The sequence below is a fragment of the Ptychodera flava genome, chromosome 10 (genome assembly GCF_041260155.1).
Source record: "Ptychodera flava strain L36383 chromosome 10, AS_Pfla_20210202, whole genome shotgun sequence".
NCBI lineage: Eukaryota > Metazoa > Hemichordata > Enteropneusta > Ptychoderidae > Ptychodera > Ptychodera flava.
The window spans coordinates 5852969-5875114 of NC_091937.1; the positions used below are offsets into that span (position 1 = coordinate 5852969).

A 22146-nucleotide genomic window follows, 5' to 3' on the forward strand; every position below is an offset into this window, starting at 1 on the left:
GATATCAGCCCCTTATAGTTGCTTTTACATCCACATGTATGATTGTATATTTTATGTTAGAGGCTGATGGCTAGGAAATTATGGACCTACAAGACAGTTCTCTCCTGGCTATCGTTTCTAGTCTGAGTACATATTATCTAATATTATACTATGTACGTCTTCAAGTCTATAGTAGCTACAGGGACATTGGCCCTGTGTTTCATCCAAGAGTTCAGGATGCATTTACTTTTAAATAATGACTGATACTGTGAGTGACCGTGTGGTTCATTTGGTGTTAAGTGTTATTTTGAAAAATTTCTGATATTAAAACAGTTTGTTTGAAAGTTATAAATTTGTAAGAAAACTGACACACTGCCTATGTATAAGAAACATTATTTTTAAACTTCAATCTCCAATGTACTACAGTTTGATGTCAGTGTTTCAATTGTTTTAATATGTTAGGCTTTGTGGAATTTTCACAGGTTTGATGCTGAAATAGTTGAACATGAGGACTTCCAGGAAGAATTAGATGACTTGTTATTTTGGCTGGATGAATGTGAAGGTATGATGAAGAAACCGTTGCCCATCCCAGCTGACGATGAGTCACTCCATGATTTACTTGATAAAGTCAGGGTAAGTAGTGAAACATGAGTCTGAGGTTTGTGTTGTACAGTAAATCCTCTTAGTTAAAATCTGTATGCCAGGGACCCAAGAAAGTTGTCTTTGACACTTGAAAATTTTATATAATTTGTATTAGTACAGCATGAATGCAAAGAAATTTCCACAAATCTCAAATTGACTCAAAGAGTTCAGAAATGTGAGTAAGAGGGTAAACTAGTGAGCAGAACTTTTATTTGATTAGCTTTAGGGTAGCAATAGTCAACCCCATGCGGAGTAAATATTAAAAGTGTTTTGAGTGCAGGTCAGCTTCCAGGCACAGTATGGATCACACTCCGTAGTATAGAGTCAGATACAAATTTATATTTTATCGTCTGTTTGGAACCTTTGTGAACAGAACTTGCAGTAATCAGAGTCTTACACAGTACAAGTTGAAAAATGTTAAAATGAATGTATAACTTCTAGGCAGTATCGTTCTGGCATTTAACTCCAGAGGACAAAATCATTTTCAAATCTATGTTCCGTTGTTGCAAATGTAAGCATGCCTGAAGAGTGATGTCCAAAAGTTCTCGGTGCTGCATTGCCGAAGGATGTTCAGAATTCAGGTAGATAAACTGATAAAAAACATGCAATGCAAAACAACGTAAATGTGTGTCAGTATAATATGTTCGTCCTCAGATAGGTAACTTAGAGCTTGACGATTTTATATTGGAAGTGCTGACCCCAATCTCTGGGGCAGTGGTGAAGATAAATCCATTTCTTTCCAGTTTCCTTTCATGAATTCTATTAAATATCACATTTTACGAGCCATGAAAAATGGGAATGTATCATTCACACATGATACATCACCATAAACAGGAAAAAAGCCAGACACAACAAACATTTGATGGATTTACCAATTAGTTCATTCGAAAAACTACCCTTTTAAAATGTTTTTTGCATACTACTAGAAGGTTTCTGTTTTATTTTTATGATCTGGAAAACTTCATCTGTAAACTCAATTTTTTTTGCCGTGATTTTATATTTTCACCTTTCACAGGACAGAGAGGATGAGCTTCCAAAACGTCAAGAAACTTTGACGTCTGCAAATCAAAAGGGTGAGAAACTGGTCATACAGGCTGGTGAACCCAGTGCCAAGACTGTGGAGATACAGAGAGAATTACACAACCTCAACACTAGGTGGGATTATGTAAGTATCTGGTGTCTGTATTGCCAATGTGGCTAGTGTTAAGAATCCATTGTAGTATACCTGTATGGTAAGAAATCTGTGGTGGAACTTTGGAAAAATGTTCCACCAAGAGAATTGATTTGAAGTTACTGATTTGAGTACAACCGTTCTCTCTCTTTCATAATCATGGTATGGCCAAATTCCATTGTTTTCAATGTTTAAGTTATGACCTCTACAATTCAGAACAGAGTTGAAAGGGCTAAAACACACAGCATTGAAGGCATGCAGACCATGGCTACTGACACTTCAAGCATTAGATTTGAAGATCTTTTAAAAAATATAGAGAACAGGATTTGACATACTTTAATGGTTTGCTGACATGTTTAAACTGTCAAAACTACATCTTTTTACATAACTCTATAGATACATTCAGAAATTCTTCAGTCACAGTATTTTTGTAATCAAGAAGACCAAAAAAGATCTCAAAAGAGGAAGGGAATAGTTTTCAAGTAAATCATAGAATTTTATGTAGTAACCAAGTCAATGTGAATTCTGAGGTAGTGTTGGAAGATAAGTAGTGTTTGACGATTAACCTATCTACATTACTAGGTGTACACCACTTTGCCCAAATTCCGTCACATGCTTGAGGACAAACTGCACACAGTGCGTACCTTCATTGAAGAGTTGGAGGAGTTAGGAGTGTGGATGAAGGCAACTATGGAGTTACTTGAAACACAGCAAGGTCCAGTTGGATCAGCTACATCAAATGAAGAACATGATTCATTGGTTGTTGATCCCAAGGTATGTGGATTCCTGAAACAGCTGTCAAGGTGGTATGCACCTCCAAACAGAACACTGTAAACATTTGCTCAAACTGCCTTCAAACCATGCTTTTTCATGTTCAAGTATGAAAATATGAGATCACCATGCAAATTTTGGTCTCAGGAAAACAAACTACAGAAAATTTAGTGGTATGTTAATCTCAAAATGGCAGCTATACGTTCAATAATTAAATTGTCATGCAAACAAGACAGTGGAAACTTTATTTGGTCCGTAGAATTCAAAGTCAAGGAAAAAACTGCACAGTGGTAGACCAGCAAATCATTAAGTCTTGAGAGTTTGTATATCTGTCGTGAAGATGCATTCTACAAGTCATGGTTCAAGTCTTTTGGTACTACTATAGAATTACCATACAATAGTTAATAGATTCTTGAAGAGGATAGAGAATAACTACTGATCAGTTGTTGTATAGTTCATCATTTCTTAAAGCATGGGTCTTTTCAAGTAACACAAACTGTTTCCCTCATTCAGGGTGATAAATGAACATGCAAAATCTTATTTGGTAAAAAACCCAACTGTGCTACATTTGCAATCATCATTGTTTTCCAGGGTAAATTTTCCTTGATAGTTGCAATATCGAATAATTCTCAGTTCAAACCTGTTTCTGTAGTATACATTTTGAGCAGGATTTTGTGTGACAGCAATTTTATATAATGCCGTTGTGTCGTGAAGGTACTCCAACAGTTTAATTTAATGTGTTAAAAACAGATTTTGACAAATGTTTAAAACAGAGAACTTGTATGGGACCTGCCCAAATTCTATAGTGCTGTGATTTGTACTGTTTTGCTATGTATGACAGACTTCTGTATAAGCTGTTTACTTACCCAAATTATCATCATTTGAATAGGACATTTACACAGCTGACTTAGTCTGCTGATGTGCAGCTGGCTCAGAAAGTTATATCTGATTGGTCGATTGTCACTATTCATAGCAACTTAGGGAGTCTATTGTGTATAATTCAATGATAACGGTAAGATTCAGCCAACCAATTGAATAACAGCTTCTGAGATGCTGCACATTAGCCTGACTTAGTAAAATGGACCCTACTTCTTGGATAAGAGTTCTTACATCAAACTCAACACAAAGACTGATACACATATTCAGTTTAATGCTTTAAAACTAAAAGACCTCTTTCCCTTCTCCTTAATTTCCAGACAATGCAGGAAGCCCTCAAAGCCAGACAAGCCAACATTGACAGTGTCCACAACACATACACAGCCTTGACTATGGAAGCAGCCAGCATGGGAGCCATACTTCCTGACCATATCCGTGAAAAAGTTGACAAGCTCACAATTGACTGGAACAAGATCAAACACATGGCTACTCATTTACGGCCAACCTCTGATGCTGATATTGAATCAAAAGTCTTCAGAGAGCAGACAGGTAAGGGCTCATCTTTCTTGCACTGCAGGAAATCTTTGTGTATAAAATGCTTCATCAACAACTTTGACAGAAATGCAGGCAATTAGGGATGATAACTTACGCATTCCAAATTTCCCACCCAGATCCAAAGGATGAAATAATTCTATTTGCTTTGTACACAAAAAAATTTGCATGAAGAAATAAGAACATTTGATTGATCTCTAGGTTCCAAGGTTTGAAATTTTGATTGTGTTTTTTTCCAGTAATTATAACTCAGACGGTGGTTACAACAACACACGCAGCAGCACCAGATCAAATAGATGCTCCTCCGTCCCCACCAAGACAGATTGAATCTCCATCACCTTGGCCTGATTTTGACAAAGCAGTTGCCGAATTGCGTGACTGGTTGACACTGCTAGATCACATGCTGAAGTCACAGATCGTCGCCGTTGGTGATGTGGAAGAGATTGAGGAAATAATCATCAAACAGAAGGTTGTAGGATTTCTTTGTTTATTGCTTTCAGAGAAGATGCTATAAATTTTAAAACTAATATCACTATACCTGCATATACCCTACCAACATGTGTGACATAACCAAAGCTCTCTACCATGAAAAACTTCTCTGTAATGTTTTTATCGTAAAACGTTCTGCTTGCGTTTGTCATTCACCCTGCATGTTAATTGTGATCCTCTTTCAAGTGTGTTGCTGTCTAGGGAAAAATGCTGAGTAAATGTGATAAATATTTCAGTTTTAGAATTTAAAGAATATACAATTCAGATGAAACTGATCAATAGACTGGAAGAGAAAAATGAAGGTTCTTCTACAGTAATAAGGGGCCAATTTCATTTCATGTTCTTTCTGAAGTGACCCAATTTATGATTCAGAACAGAGAAAAACGGTCCAGTATAGAGTGAGTCATTAGCTTGGTGGGTTTCATTTAAATATAAAAAAACTTTACATCACGTGAGAAACTTTTTCTACATGTGAATCAGTGGTATTTCACCAACTCACGTTTCATTCTTGGAGAAAACTGTGAATTTCATTCTTTGCTAAACTGTTTCAGTAATTTTTTTTCTTTTTATCAAACATATATTATTTTAACTTTTCCTTTGGTGTATTTTATTATTGAAGATCTTTTACTTCAGTGTGTTCCAAAAATAAATTATAAAATTGCATAAAATAAAAAAGTTAAATTTTGTTTGACAATAGACAACTATTCATTCAAGTACATTGAACTTGGCAATGTACCAATATTTCACAGCCTGACACTGACCATACACCTCTAATTCACTGTATAGAAACATGGATGGTTGAATTATGTTGAAAAGGGCTTGAGTCAAATAGCTTCAACAGACTTGGAAGAAATAAAAGCTTTGGTAACAGCAGTTAAGCTAGGAATGCGACATTTAGAGGTCTGTGTGTCCGTCCATTGTCCAGTGACGTGGTTTGGGTGTAAGGTTTAGATCTGACATGGTAATGGTTAGCAGAGTATAAAATGGGAGTGCAATGGTGTTGAATTATTTAGAATAATGAGGGCAAAATTTTAATCCTAAATTAATGAGCAGTGCCATACCAAACCCTCCCTGTTCACCTTTGTGTAATGTTTTCTTATTGTGTTGCCTATTTTATTTTCCTTTCTGGTAAATTCTCATCCGTTGTGTGTGTTTCAGGTGTCCTCCTTTAATTTTTGATATGTCCTGTTCTTTGCTTGTTACTTTTGCATGTGTTTGTTGTTGTAACTTTTATCACATATACTTTTATATGCCTTATGACAACCAAGCTTTGTGCCTAAGGAGTTTTTGACAAATGGTAATCCCATCTTTTTCAATGAGATTTGAGCTAAAAAGTCTTTGCCTTTCATTATTTCCATAAATTGGAAGTGTCAAAATTTTTTATGTTCATATAAAACTAGTTTCATGACACATTGAATATGTTGTATTGGATTGTAAATTTCATATTTCATAAATCAAATGATAAGTTAATAAGAATAAATTTTTGCATATAAGTCAAGTAGACATATAATGGCAACTTTGGTACAATTAATTCATAACTGCACTTTTGAACCAGTGTTATCATATTTTGCCAAAGTTTATATTGCAGAAAGCCAAAAAGAAATACCAAAAACATCTTACATCTTGATAATCAGATTTTCAAATAAACAAAATCTGTTGATTAAATTTCAAGCTAAAAGATATTGTACACTTTCTACAGGGTGTTCTCAATGACTTGGAAGCCAAACAACCACATTTGGATGAACTGATCAACAAAGGAGAGAACCTCAAAGCAGAATCACACAATGAAAGTGACAAAAGAGTTCTGGAAGAGAAAGGTGATACAGTGTTTCTTGTATTGTACTGTAGCGCCACCAAGTGTTGAAAAAGGTTTTACCAAGTAGCTTTATACATTGTCCTTCTTGTGGAACTTTTCTATTCCATCCGATCCACGTCAATGAATTTATAATGAGACTGAAAAATGCATACATTACAGATTTGGCAACAGGATTATATTATCGTATTTCATCACAAAATTACATCATATATTATTTAAAGTGCTGGGGAAAAGACTAATCACTTTCCTTCTGAATAAAAGCATTTAGGTTTTCAAAGCAGAAAATTTCTACACCAGGAATTATCCATTGTTTGATTTTTTGCTGTTTTTCCATGCAGTGAACAAACTGAAGGAGCACTGGAATGATGCGGTTTCCAAGGTAACAAGCAGGAAGAACCAGCTAGACAACATGCTTGAAGACTCACATCAATTCCATGAATGGAAAGATGAGCTTTTCAACTGGTTGGTGAAGATGGAAGAAGCGGTTGAAAACCTTGATGATGTTGGACAGACAGTTGATGTGCTAGAAATGCAACTCAACAGACACAGGGTAAGATGATATTACGACAATCTAATCCTGCATTTGCTTAAGATGGTTCAATTCTATTGATTTCCTCACAACTGCAGGATTAATACCCAAAGTACAAAGGTAGTGTACTGTTGATTGTAGCAGGATTTTGTTTTAGTTTTGATCAGAGAATCTGTCTGATATTTGTAAAAATTGTTATTTCAACAAACTTGATAAATGTTAAACATTACTTGTATTTTGAGTGGGAATATTTTTTTTGAACATTGATGTGCAATTCTAGCCTGAATTCCAAGATGATGACTATCACAGTACTCTTATACATACAAACCTACCTTCTGTATCTACGACCACTACACACTGCCATCTATATCTGCAAGCACATACACATGTATTGCCTTTGCCTTCATGTGTTCATGTGATTACTTACACTGTCAAAAACAAGTGAATCATAGCATAGAGACAAAATCTGCCACACCATATTTGGAGATAAAATATTACTAGAGGAGCTTTAAACTATTTTGACTATTTTTGAAAAATTCAATTATTATCCCTTTGAGTGCTTTAATTTTTCCCACCAAAATTTGAGTGCAACATTTTACTTAATTTTATGAATTTAACTGAAATTCTTTTGAGAATTTCTGACCAAATGTATATTACATTTGATTGGCTACACTTTTTTATCAAAATTTTAGCACAAATCTCAAAAAAAATTGACAAGGATATATTTTACAAAGGCGACAAAAATTGACTTTAGCGCTCAAAGGGTTAAAATTGGGCATATGTTCATTTCAGGCATTCATGGAAGAAGTTGAGCAGTGGAAGCCCTGTGTGGATAAAGTGAGTGATTCCGGACACAAACTGATAACGGAATACAGCAACGATGACACCAGCAAAATAAGACAAATCCTTGAGAGTCTGAATCAAAGATGGAGTCATGTGGTCAACAAGTGAGTGTTCATTTCATCCGTCACAACAAACAGAAAAGTGTAGACTTTCCATGATATTGGTTAGCACTCACCCCTTTTAACTGTTCACCATGGTTTTGCCCTTTGTTTTCAAATGTTGGTGGACTTTTGCATTGGTTAATAGGAAAGAAAAGGTTAAGAACTTTGCAAAAAACCATTGATGTACAGACACAACTCAAGATGTGTATGTTGATTGATACTGTCTGAAGTACTTTATGCTTGTAGATTGGAAAAACAACTCATTTCCTGAGGGAAAGGTTGAAATAGAATTGGTTAACTCAAAAAGTAGGAATCAAGGTTACCAGTGATGTCATTATTTACTAGAAATGTGAGATATTTGAAGAATCTGGTTTAATATGGAACTATTTAGAGATGGGATTATAGATTTATATCAAATGCACTCAGGTATAATTATCAGATACAATGCCATGAGCTTTCATATAGCTACACATGATCAGCTCAAATGAAAGAAATGTTTTATCGGAAACATTGAACACAGATTTAGTCATTTAGGTGCTGGTCAGCAGTGGTTTCCTATGACACTTCAGCGATATCCTGAAGGAGAGATATCGTACCACCCTATCAGACAGATGTCTATTGATGAGTGTGGAATGTTCATCACTAATTGTTGATGTTAAACTCCCCTCTAACCCAATTATGGACTCTTCCAAGAAATCTTTTTGAGATAAACAGTGCCAACTGGGAAAAGACTGCCTAATTTGGCCATAGGCACACATTACTTTATCTCTCTCAGTGTATACACACATGTGCTAGCAGTTGTTTCATCTGTAAAAGCAGTATTCACTTTTACACAGTTGGTCTTGCAATGGGTGCAGTTTTTTCCAGAGGAAGTTATCTTGTCCAGGAGAAAGTGTCTGGGTCTGTCTCAGCAATTTTAATGTCTTCCATGCAGTTTTGCTATTCCAAAGTGCATGTAGACCTCCTTTTTTGCATTGCACTCTGCGTTATTCCTAGGGTTGTGACCCATGATATACCTCATAATGTTGACAGGGTACATGTCTGACCTCTGGGGCTAATGAACTGTGATCACAGCAGTATGAAATCTTCCAGTTGTGTATACTTTACACTCACACGTCAATACGATAATGGTTGATACAACATTTGTATAATTGAATATAATTTGGTTGGTAGACTGCATATAATATATGTCAAGATTTTTTCACCAACTTTTAGAACTTCAGACTTTTGAAAATAACATGACCTAGTGCATAAAAATCACTGTAATGCCAAGTGTTAATTTTTTGATTTTTTTTGTGTATACCAGGTCAAATGAGAGACATAGAGATATTGTGAAGGCACTGAAGGCCCTACAAGAATTTGACCGAGAGCTTGGTGTGTTCCTGGCCTGGCTGTCTGAAGTGGAGACCACCATGGAAAGATTAGAGCAGGAAACAGAAAATGAAGTTGCCTTGGAAGACCAGGATATGCTGAAACTTTGGTTGAAACAGTATAGGGTAAGTGGTGTAGATGCTGGATGTCTGTGTGGTCTGTGATCGGAAGGGAAGAGAATGTGGAAAAAAAGGAAAGCTGTGTGATCTCCTGCGGATGGGATGAGTTCAACACATCCTAATTAAGGAGAGTCCAGTCGACTTTCTCATCAGGTTCAGTGGTTTTCTCAGCGTCTGGTAGCATCTATCTTCTATCTCCAGTCTATATTTTTCTTCAGATTCACTACTCTGCCTTGTTGTTTCACACAACTATGTCTGCCATCCAAAACTTATGAATGTGTTCCCTGTCCAGATGTACCACTACTACCCAGTTTGTTTATTCACTACTGTCATAGCGCTTCTGCCATGACATTTCTTGAACTGATGTGGTGGAAAAAAATGTAATCACATTATAAACAAGTGTACAAGTGAAAGTTGATTGAAAAAGGAGATAACCTAGGGAGAAACATCACTTTGAGATGAATGCAATTCTTGCACAATTTGCTTGTAAACAAATGTCAGTCTAGATCTGCAAAATCAGTTTGACTGTTTTAAGGGACTACAATAAATAAGTACTTCTTCAGCATCCATCTTTCAAATATAATATTGTGTTTCTGTAAAGACAATTGCCCCATGCAAAGTTTGTGCAGGCATGTCAAGCGTTTATTTACTTGTTTATGTGTAACAGCGGAGATCATGTGACTTTCCATGTCTGTTCTACAGACGTAAATATTGACCTGTCTTATTTTGTTTTTGCATTTCAATTCAAAACTGTCTACATTGTGAATTTAATCACTGTTTGCCTACTTACACACACCCATGTGCAAACACATAGACACATCGTCACACTTGTACAGAGAAATAAATACCTTCCTCCGTGCTATCAAAGCACAAACACAGCCAGGCATTCAAATCAGGCATAGCGAGAGACTTTATACAGCATGAAATCGATTGAACATTATCATTAAAGAACGCAGAAGAGGCTTGTAATAAAACATTACTTTTAATGGTTTTCAACATTTTGGGGGGAAAAACCTTCACAGAATTTCAGAATTTTAATTGGGAACTCTTCATACCATAAATGATATTACATTAAAAATGTACAGACCCAATTGCTTGCTATGTAACTGTGACTTGATGGTACATTTTCAATGTGACTAACCAGGCACCATGAACGTGATGAAGCTGTCAAGGGCCTGAGAGAAAGAGACTGCATTTCTGCTGTTAGGCCTTTCTGGAATAACAATTCCCCATTCTTCTTAGCTGGATATGTGCTGCAAGGACGCCATATGGCAGTCTTTGAAAACCACAAAGCTGATGTAAACCCAAACAAACATTACCCAGTGGAAATAAATCTGTTATCTCTGGAAGTGAAATTCTAGTCAAACTGGAAGGAGTCTTGTAATTATCGACTTCCGTTCATGGTTAGAGTTTCCAACAGTCTTTCCCAAATGCTACTGGTCTCTCATGCATCAGTGAGTGTCGGCATATGTAACTGAGATACAAACACAACAGCTTCTGTTTTGGCCATTGTATACACAATGTATTATCAGTTTCTTCTCAGTAATTACAATCACAGTTGATAACCAGGGAAAGTGTGTTTTTGAAATCAGTTGTTCTAATTAACTAAGTCTACAATTTGTACTCAAAATACACATTTATGAAAATATTTGTAAACTTTCTGTACAAATTTTTGGCCTTGCACAGAAGATGGCAACAAATTCAAGAACCTACCCTTCCGACTCTCAGGATCTTGGAAGCCCAACTGAGATATGGGTTTCCTAAACATGAAAATTGAAGGATAAGTTGTAGACTAATCAGTAATCAAAATGATACAGGAAATAGACTCTTGATATGACAAGAGTATATTCTCCAAATGTCTAAAAATTGACCATTTCCTTATAATTCATGGAGTCAAAAATATTAATTGTATAAAGTTTTGACAATAGGGCAACTCGCATTTAAAGGGAATGTTTCAGTTATTTGCCCCCTTTGCTCTATGGGAACCCCAAAGGCTATGTAAATTTTCTGAACTTTTAAACATTTTTTAACCTCAATGGCAATAGTTCAAATACGATCCAAACAATACTGTGTAGATATATAACTGTGCCATGCCACTTGACTCGACTGGACCAACATAGAAGTATTTGTGGTCGTAAGGATAAAGTACTCAATACTTAGCTTGTCGACTTATGCAGAAGTAGAAATGGATATAATACTCTGGTGTGTCGTTACCAGATTCATACAAACAGTAGTTGTTGGTATAAACACTACCTGATGTGGTATAGCTTGTACTGAAGTAGTCAATGTGAACGTACACCTAGAAAATACATGGTGCTGAGCGGACTTGCTTTATCGAAGATCCTGAGACAAGTAATAACCGAGTGGTTAAATTACATAATTTCTCTCAAGCAGACTACAGAAGCACAAAACTAATGCACTTACTGATCTGAAATGACGTGTGAATAGTCGACATTATTCAGCAGGAAACTGACCTCAAGTCTGTGGTCAGTTGTACAATGTTCAGCAAATACTTCTGACTGCCCCTCTTCCTGTTATTTCTATATTTGATTTCAATAGAAAGTCAACCCAGCTGACCTTATCACGACTCCCAGTTTTCAACTGAGCATTCAACCAGAAAACAAACTAACAGTCACCTCAACAAACATCTCATTGAGGTTATTAATTGAGAGAAAGAATTCAGACAGGTGGACTTTCATTTGTGTCGACTATATTCTTGAAAGTTGGACTCTGCAACAAATAGATAGGGTAACACTACATTAGGAGACAGCAAATAAAAAGTTTGAACTAGGGTTGTTGTAACAGTTTACAGTGATAATGCGATTCTGCATGATTCTGTGTATTTTGACCGCTATTATGTCTTTTCTTGAAACTAGTGAAACAAGAAAAAATTAGATCCCATAAAGATGCCGCATTTAGTTTTGTGTTTTTGAGTTTATAGTAGCATTTTTGCAGTCTCAGTAATGCCAATAGCCTGTTTGCTCAAGTACTTCTATATTTGTAGCCAACTAGCTCATAAATACCAGAGGAAATACCTTGAGTAGTCTACAAGTCTGGCTGTGTAGTTAACCAAATATGCATTGTAAAGGCCTTTTTCTGTTCTGAGGTCAGAGGCTTTACACATCTGCATAGTACTGAAATAGAAAGTAGATGTCAACTTCATTTGTTGTAGGCATAGACACTAACACTTCATAAAGCTTGGCTGAACCCATTCATCCCTCAAGACATTCACAGACACTAGAATGAAAACCAGATTTTACTTACCGCCTATTGAGGGGACTTTTCAACTTCTGTTTGTCCGTGAGCTGTCATGTCCCCGGGCACATGGGTGATTACACCCCTTGATCCCTCCAATGCCATCACTTTGGTATAATCTTTGCATTGTGGGTAGAGTGGGTTGGGCGGTTCCATTGTGTGATAGGTATGTGAAGCTGAATAATCAGTGAGCATTGTCTGGCTCTGTCTGGAGAACTTATTGAGGATGTTGCTCACAAGGACCGGCACTGCATCTTTTGAATTCAGTAGCTTCCTTTCACTGTTTATCGCACAGACTAAATATTCTGCCCCAAAGAGAAAGGTTTGGAGTGTTTCCTCTCCTACTAAACTGGCCTGTGTTAAAGCCAGCTTTACATGAGCCTAGTCAGACACCCTGTAAATTATTTGGATTAAGAGGTCGCCCCTGACAACTGGAAAGGAAATATGACACCGCTGCTTGTTTGGTTGGTCCGATAAAAACTTTACAGATGGATGTACAAGTCACTTGGGGTGCCTAGCCAGTCATTCAGTCAACTACAGTCCGCCAGTGTTGTCGCGAAATCTGCCTTGTCAGTGTTGATGGGAATGGCCTATATGTGATGTTCCAGTTGTATACCAGTCTTCATATTACAGCAGGGAGCTTGTACAGAGATCCCAGAGAAATCGAGGATTGTCTACACATCTAAGGATTTAGAGAGAAAAATACCCCAGGGTTTCCAAGTGAAAAAGAACAGGAACTGTGCGCACAAGGATTTTTGTCACTCAAGTTAAAGTTTACATAACACGCATATCCAATAGCATGGAGTTGGAGTGGAAACCACTTAGTGAAAATTGGGTACGTTTTGCACTTTTAGAGTAAATTCAGTCTCCGGCTATCAATTATTTCACAGTCTATCTCTACGAATTCATTGCTTTCCGAGAAATTACTTATTATCATCATCAAATGTGTGAATTTGAAGTGATGTGGAGCGCTGTCAGAAGCAATGCAAAGGCAGGGTGTTGTCATAGGAATTAGGTGACTTGCTAAGGTTACTTGTAACCAGGGTGCATAGATTCCTCCTACAAATATGTGCTTTTTATCGTTTATTTATAAATAAGAGAACACATTGTTTTTATGGGTTTTGGCACTGTCCTTGTGTCAAAATCATTTGGTAGTAGTTTTTCCACATTTACTGATTTGCTAGAAGTCCTCAACGGAATTAGTCATTAGCACATATTATATCATCTTTGACAGTGGGTGAGTGGGTGGCTGTCAGTTTTTTTAGACATCAAACATTGCTCTGTTAGCTAATGGGACGTACTCGTACACACTTCATTGGAGGCGTGTGTTCGCTGTCTGGGAATCCCAACATGAAAGGTTAATTGCTGTGTAAAGTCCATACAGACAACTCCATATACTTAACAATTTGGATTTGACTGCCTGTGTTTGACACACAGTCTCTGACATTTTAATTTAGTTGTAAAAAAGATAATGCTTTCCAGCAGGGCATACTTCAAAACTTGACGCTCTCTCTGGGTGACTGTTTCCATCATAACCTGCCTACTAACTCTGTAAACTCTAATGAAACACACTTCATGTTTACCAAACCATTCCAACAAATCAAATACCACATGTTGGTAGTTTATTCCTAGTCCTGTAATTACATCTAAGTGTTGCAGACCGGGATGAGTATTTTGTAGGTGCCTTCTGTATTGTCAGAATATATCTTATTCAGAAGGTTTACAATTGATTCTTGATTGCTTTAACTCATGTGTGTCTGGTGCTCTCATAGTACAGTCCTGAAATGGAAGCTGTCAATAAACCTTGAATGAAAAGACCTGACAGGAAATACAGGAATTTTACTGACATCTGTGGTAACACTACAGCGCCTACAGTCAAAAAGGCAACAAGACCGTTTTAAATAGTAGTAGTGACTTTCATGAAAATGAATGACCTTCATATCTTCACATACAATGGCAAAGCAAATTGTGTATGAGTCCTTGCAAAACTGACCGGAAGTAAAGGCATTTTCCGTTGTGTTTATTAAGCTTTCTAACAATGGCAATTTTCTGGTCAAGGCAATTTGGAATCTGTTTGCCCTTGTTGATATTTGAAATTGAGAAATTGGTGATCATATCTATTGTCAATGGGTAAGACTAGAAGGCTAGTACATACCAGTAGAGATGCACAGCCTTGAAGTTTGGGTGCTTTGAGTGCTGGCATTCAAAAGAATTTTAAAAGAAATAATATTTACACTGCCTTGAAGATGTTTGAAGGAATTAAAACTGATGTCAAACGACTAAATTGGTGTAGAAACTTAAGTGGGTAGTCACTACTGTAATTTCCGTTAAGAGGTTAATGTGTATGTCAACCTTCAGCCATCAGCTGAAGGATACTAATAGCTCATAGTGATTTGAAAATTATCAGACCTGTGTAAGCTACAACAGAGACAGATGAATTTGTGAAAGCAGCCATGCATGGACACATCACATTCAAAGTTAGTGCATATCAATCAGGAGCAACTCTGGTAGGATTTGTAAAAGTTTTATATGATCGTGAACCATGATTTACATGTCTGCAAGGGTAGACATAACTAAGTTAACTTCCCACTACAATTTCCGACATTTGTTTCAAAAAAAGCTCAAATGCAGTGACATCAAAAGACAAAAAGAGCTAGGTTTTAGTCTGTGATTCCTGAGGTCAGGTCACAGAAACAATGAACAGTGGAACACGATAGCATTTTGCTTCTGCAGTTAATGGTTTGATGCTGTTGGTAGATCATGTCATGAAGTTTTCGTATGCAATGGGCTTTCTAGACACCACATAGAATTTAAATCCCACATCGCCACAACTTCCTTCACAACTTAAACAATTGTATGTCTGAGTGGAGTTTTTGTGTGCTTTAGAGTGTCACATTCCAATCCTGGAGTTCATTCTAAACACTGTGCATGTTGAACAGTTTTCCCCCAATGTTTACGTGCCTAGTACCATGTCGCAATCCCCATAAACCGATTAACAGTAAAAATTGACTTATTCAATTAGTGTGAATAGTTGAATTAAGGTTTAGGTTTTACTCCATGCAAGATTACACATTCTATACATGATTGGCATAGCTGTTAAGTTTGGGATATGTCAACTCTACTGTGAAAGATTTCAACAAGTATTTATCAAATCCATCCCAAGTTGGATTTTCAGTTTCATTGTAAGGAGGCATTATGCGTGTATGGTCTGGCTGTATGTCTACTGGCAGGACATTCCTGACCCTCTCCTACTTTGTAAAAATCAATATATCATTTCATCTGTGTACCTGTTGACAATTCTCCAAATCCCAGTTCTTATATACTTCACACTGTAATCTTTCTACCATTGCTATGCTACAGTACATTGCGTGTTGTGTAGAGATGACATAGTAATTTCATTGTGTTTATATACCTGTGGGTTCAAGTGGTGCTTTGCAAGTTGACTACAAACCCCAGTCATCCATTTGCTTACTCTGTAATGTGTATTTCCTGCCAATGATTGATCTAAAGGTGCTAAGGTGTGTTTTACAAGGGAAATACTGAGTGACTGTTCTGTCGTCTGCTGTCAAGCAGTTACCTTTCAATTCATCTAGTGCACAGGAAATTTTCATACCTTGTTTTACTTAGCGGAGAATTCTCTTACATTGGCCTTTTGACTGTGTACATGTTTCAAACTGGGTTATGTTGAATTTGAAAGAAATTAGTAGATATTTTGGTATATAGAACAGTAGCTTCTGAAAAGTGTGATGTTGTATTTGAGTGCTATGCATTTAGGGCAAGCAACTGGGGGGGGGGACTTTCCTTGTTGCAGGCAATCCAAAATTCAAATGAAAAGAAGCAAATCATTGACTTTTTTAGCCCAAAGTGTCTTACACAACCATATAAGGAATGATGCTGCAAGTCAATCCAAGTAATGAGATAGGGGAACTTGATGTATGTGATCTCACAGTATGTTCAGCATGTATTTCCTTTTGCAAATTTTGCTTTTTCTTCTTTCATCTACCAACTTAACCTATATATTGATGTAACTATATAGGCCACACCAGCAGTGTTTGGTCTAAGGAGTCTCCTGTTCCCAGGAAGCTGAAAAGAGGGGATAAATAGGTCACCCGCTAAAAAAAATGTGAACATGTTGTGTGTATCAGCTGGGTTGTGGAACTTGTCAACAGAGATGGAGTGGTATGCTTCAGTGATTAGTTGAGCTACTTTCAGACTGTTTGTTATCAAGAAAGACTTTGATTTAAGAAGCTGCAGTCAGTTTCTTCAATGGCAAATTATCACTTATGTCCCAAATACCAATATATATCCATTGGATTGCTGTGTAATGTTGTCATGGCAACATCAAATGATGATATGGTCAAATTATTTGGCAGATAGGTTATCATGCAGATAGGTTATCACTGAAATTCTTGAGACGACTCATGAGCTTGTTAAACATTTTTGAACTTTGGGTATTCAACCAGACTCACTCTTGGCTATCTTATTCAACCTCCACAAGTGGGCCTTTCTGTTGCATTCAGGCAAAACCACTGGCTCTATACAGTGTAAATCAGGCATTACATTTTCTTCACTCAATTGTGTACGCCTTTTCTTTAGCCTCTGTCAGCGTGAAGGTAGTCTAGCCAAGAAACAGTACATCTGAATGAAAAGCTAGAATACCTCCATGTCTAGGACTATTGTTTGAATGAAATGCCAGAATACACGTACCTCTTGGAGACATGGCATATGAATGAAAACATCAGAATACCTAAATGTGCAGGTGTATTGTTGTCAGTGTTTAAAACTTGATGAGTTTCCTGTGTTATAGGACTGCATTATGAAAATGAAGTCTCATCAGTGCCTCAGGCGACATACATTAAGCATTTAAGTGTCATGATGATTTGAACATTTCTTAAAATAGATAGTGCTATTTGTGAAAGTGAATTCAAAAACTTTTGTTTGTAAGATTGATGCACTATAGTTTGTCATTACGTAAGGATGTTGCTGTAAATTGGTGAAAGAAATATGTACAAGTGTTATTCTAGTACTAAGTAATACTAAGAGACAAAACCAATCTTTCCCCATGAGACAGATTTTGCCAGAGTATTGAGCCAACAAGTTTACAGGAAATTTCAGTGATGTATAGAGAAGCTGTAAATCTAGACTTTTTTCAGACCTCATGTGTGAGGACTATGTCTTGCAAATGATGGTTGTTATATACAGTGAAACCTGTCTAAACCGAACCCTGTCTAAACTGGAAACCTGTCTAAACTGAACCCTGTCTAAACTGGAAACCTGTCTAAACTGAACCCTGTCTAAACTGGAAACCTGTCTATACAGAACACCTTTTCTTGTCCCTTCCACATAGAATGCCATGTATAAGGAACTTCTATAAACCAAACAACTTTGTAAACCGAACAGTTTTGTCAGTCTCTTTGGTGTTTGGTTTAGACAGGTTTTACTGTACAATGGAAACGTGTATGAGAAATTAACATGTCAAAGATGTCGCAAAAAATCTTTAGATAAGCTCCACTCTCCTCTTGTGAAAAGTTGTGTCAATAAAGAAAGATTCATTTTCCTTATTTTGGTTGTAGGAAAATGAAATCTTTGTTGCAGGATGCGTTCTGAGAAACTTGTCAGACAAGTTTTCATTGTAAAGAGGCTGTTTTGTCTTCCAGAAACTGCAACATTATTGGAACTTTAAATTGTAAGAATCTAGTTTCCGCTTCAAAAGTAAAGAAGGCATAAACAAGTCAGAATATGGGAAACAAGATTTAAATGATCATGTATTCTGAGAATTTGTATTAAATGCATGTATAGTCAATATTAAATTTCATCTGCATTAAAATTGTAAAAATTGCCTTCAAACAGCAATGTACATATGAGCTGTTTTCTTTGAAGCTTTAGACTAATCCTAAATATGGCCGTGTAAACTCCTATCACACACTCTTCCATATGATTGGCATCACCAAAACATATGTCAGGCTATTTGCTGACAGATTTTCTATTCGGAATCTTGGAGGAGCTTAGTCTGAAAGATTTGTCTCTTGAGCTCAAGGTCACTCATTCTCCTAAAGAATATGGACATTCTATAGATGTGGATTTTCATCAAGTCTAGACATAGCGCTCATATATCTCCTGTTTAGTATACAGAAACCGTAATGATTTGCTTTCTCAGTTGTACTTGCAGTGAACTATCAGTAGTACAGCTTTCTCAGTGCTCAATAGTGTACATGCAAACATTTTTATGTAACTTTTCTGTTAGGTCAACAGAAGCTATTTTGCAGAATATAGCAATCTTGATCAGACATAGAAAAGTTGTCAGTCAAAAAGTCTCACTACACATATGTTAGAAATCATAGTAACTTTACAAGTGGTCTGTGTATGCCTTGTCCAATTAATGATCCCAATGAAACAAAGCACAGTATTTCAGGCCATATTGTAAGAAGAGAAATCAAAATGCATCCTTAGTCATGAAGACAGTTTTCCAGTGTCAATATCAGCAAAAGTACACAGAATATCCAAAGAGTGCATGTTTTTTAAACCTTTCAACATTACATGGGGCTTTGGAGGTTCTAGACGAAGCATTATGTTGTTGTCAAAATGGAAAGGATCTGCAGACCAGTTTGCACCTAACACAGTCGCTGTCTTCACTTATACTTTCACCGGTTGTCTATGTTACCCTCAGGGTTGAAATACAAAATGCAACACTGTGCATGTCATGTTTCACATCAGCATGTCAGTTTCTCACTACCTGCACACTGACAGAGTTACACCAGTAGTTTATCAATGAGATATTCCAAGTCATTCTTCCCATCATCCAGTGCAGGATTTTCTTTTTGGATTCATGGAGTATGCCCAGTGAAATGAAGGGGCAATATTACTTTTAGGCCAGGCATGCTAATCTGGTATCATTCTTCATCCGGTATGATATGTGGCTTCATGCTTATTCACCCTCAGTATTTTTGGACTTCTTTCGCAGATCATAGTCAATCAGCTTATTGTGAATTGAAATATTGAAATAAAAGTTAAAACTCTATAAATTTTGCCAGTCAAAATGACCAAATTATCACTTAATTCAACATTTTTTGAGAGAGGTCAGGGTATATGCCGTATTAATTTCAACAGGCAAGTGTGTTTGTCCGGCAATCTACCTGCACCAAGGTAATACTGACTTGCACAGTGCAGTGTGCAGGTGAATATTTCAATCCCTGTCACCTTGTATTTCAAATTGTTTGATTCAGTGCCATTGTGAGGTATGACACATATACGAAGAATTTCAAATGTACGTGTGAAGAGAGCTTGTCATTAGCAAGGGGAAGTGAAATTATGATAATGATCAATTAGGTGGAAAATTGTATAAATGTGTTAGTTTTACTGTAAAGGTTTGTGTTGTTAGGTCATGTATGACCATGTGTTTACTAGTAAAACAGGAAATCGATGGAGACAACTGTACAATTCCAGGAAATAAATTTCCCTTTGAAATGATTATTACTATCCTTTGAAATGATTATTACTATCAAGGGTAATTTAAAAAGCCTTACAGGTCAACGTTTTACTTTGTTCCTTAATAGTGCCACCAGCTTTGGAGCAGGTAAATTAGAATTTAAACTGTTAGTCAGGAAATAACTGGTAATTTAAAGTACTCGTGATCCTATTGAGATTAGCACATAAATCTCTAAGCAGCTGTTGGAACTTGTTAACTGAAGAGATAAATTTTTGTAAACACCATACTGCAGAACTTCACCAGGCTTTCAAATTGCACTGTGTGTAGCATAAACTGATGTAAACTTCTGTATCTACAGAGACATTTATGAGGAACCATGTTACATCATGGTTCCTGTATTAAACTTAATGGTCAGGTTTCTTCATGTAACAGAACAGAAGAATCAGATGTAAGAGGTAGCAGGGAGTGTTGTTTACGAGAAATATGGGATTGTACTAATGAAATATAGTATACCATGTCTAAGAATACTAATAATTCAAGACTAATTTCATCGCTTTGAGAATATTTCAAAATGTAAGAAAAACAAGTCCTTTCATTAGAATTAAACACTATCCAAGGGGTATCTTTCCAATAATTCATGGAAGACTCCCTAAACAAAAAGTACTCTAAAGAGAGTGGGCTAGGTACTTGACCAGTTACATTTCTCTTTTCTACTTTCTAGTCAGTTTGAATGTTGAAGTGATGAATACACAGTAACTTGTCCTGTTTGGTGTCTTCATTGCCAGTATCCAAGGTTTGCAGCATATACCGTAGATAAAGACTCTCAGCCAAGTGCCTCTTGGCTGACAATCCTAACTACTGAGCATTTCTACTATGGATGAAAGAATGTCTGACCCATAGATCAAGTACTTTAATCTATGGTTTTACCATTAGGACGTGTCAACAGTTATGCAAGATGGATATTTTTAGACTACGCTGCAATTCCAGAACAGATGTAGACATATGTCCTTATTGACAAGTTGGAAATTGTGTCAACTCTGAGATTATTTAAACGGCAACTTCAACCAAAACAACAACATTTTAGCTTGCTGCTACACAAAATATTCTCAGATTTATTCCAGTCACTGCAGGATTGAAAGTGTCCAAAGGATATAATCTTCATTTTTTACACATAACTATGTATTAATTAGCTTGAAGTTATTTGTCTTTATTGCAGTTTTGTGTAATTATTTGACAGAATTCCGAAAATAACAGTGAAAATGAAGTTCAAAGTGATTGTGAGGCACTGCAGAGTATTTACACCTCAAATGATGTTTTAGAATTTTTCTGTGATGGCAAACATTGTGCCTTCTCTTGTGTGATACGGTAAAACTATATCAGTTTTAAAACATTTTGCTTTCATTTTATGGAAGCATACACTGTGAATGAAATTGTTCAGTGTTCTCATGGGAAAGGATGCAGAAATATTTCAGGAAATGCATGTGTTGGAAAGGGATTCCAGTAGTCTCATAGAAACTCTTGTCCTTGAAAGAGGATGTGAATGTGATCAATATTACTTCCTTGAGAGAGGATACTCAGAAGTTGTAGAATCCAGGAGCTGAAAGTGTAACCTATAAATTATGGGAAAGGTCATTTGATCTGAGAAGAGGATGTTAAAAAAATATGGAAAATCTGAAAACCAAAACTTTCGAACAGTTTTGCAGAGTTGCTGCTGTTTAAAAAGAAAAAAATACTCACATGAAAGCTTACTGGAAATAAAAATGTTAACATGTGTGCCATGCAAAATTGAAATAAATGATTTGTCAAATTTTGGAATTCAAAAGTTGGCACGTCAGCATCCTGATCACCCTCTTCCAAAAATGTGATGGTCCATTCCTAAGGTCTATTTAGAGATGGTGCAACTGTTGTTGTAATGGCAAGATATAGGCAGTTGCTGTTGATACAAGCCATAAAAGTAAACCAAGAATTTTAAGTGGTCACCGTGTACCTACATCTGGTTTATAACACTAAGCTTTGATGAGGTAGTCCTTTTACAACTCAACAACTCATAAAAAAACTGTGTCAAGGTTTTGTGCCTTTGAAAAGGAAACTTCAGACACAGACAATGATGGTAGTATCATAATGTAACAAAATATATCACTCAGAGTTGCAGTAGAATTGTATCACAGTTGAAATGAAAATTGTGTGATGCTTTGTTGAAATGTAC

At 36.5% G+C, this 22146-nt stretch overlaps 1 protein-coding gene and 1 long non-coding RNA gene across 27 annotated transcripts in view; one reads left to right on the forward strand and one right to left on the reverse strand.

The window, feature by feature from the left end:
- Positions 1-22146, forward strand: part of LOC139141848 (dystrophin-like) — a 281115-nt gene that overhangs the window by 240838 nt on the left and 18131 nt on the right. For 24 of the 26 annotated variants that reach the window (XM_070711564.1, XM_070711567.1, XM_070711563.1 and 21 more), the window contains 10 exons: positions 462-612; positions 1637-1786; positions 2375-2566; positions 3760-3988; positions 4231-4460; positions 5267-5380; positions 6180-6297; positions 6635-6846; positions 7618-7772; positions 9076-9265. In XM_070711564.1, the coding sequence (XP_070567665.1) occupies positions 462-612; positions 1637-1786; positions 2375-2566; positions 3760-3988; positions 4231-4460; positions 5267-5380; positions 6180-6297; positions 6635-6846; positions 7618-7772; positions 9076-9265 (1741 nt within the window). The remainder of the gene's footprint in view (positions 1-461; positions 613-1636; positions 1787-2374; positions 2567-3759; positions 3989-4230; positions 4461-5266; positions 5381-6179; positions 6298-6634; positions 6847-7617; positions 7773-9075; positions 9266-22146) is intronic. The other 2 variants (XM_070711568.1, XM_070711573.1) reach the window with 1 other exon arrangement.
- On the reverse strand, positions 10229-12640 carry LOC139141850 (uncharacterized). The gene is made up of 3 exons (XR_011554261.1): positions 12524-12640; positions 12295-12393; positions 10229-11989 (listed from the first exon to the last, which is right to left on the reverse strand). It is a non-coding gene; the product is annotated as an uncharacterized lncRNA (long non-coding RNA).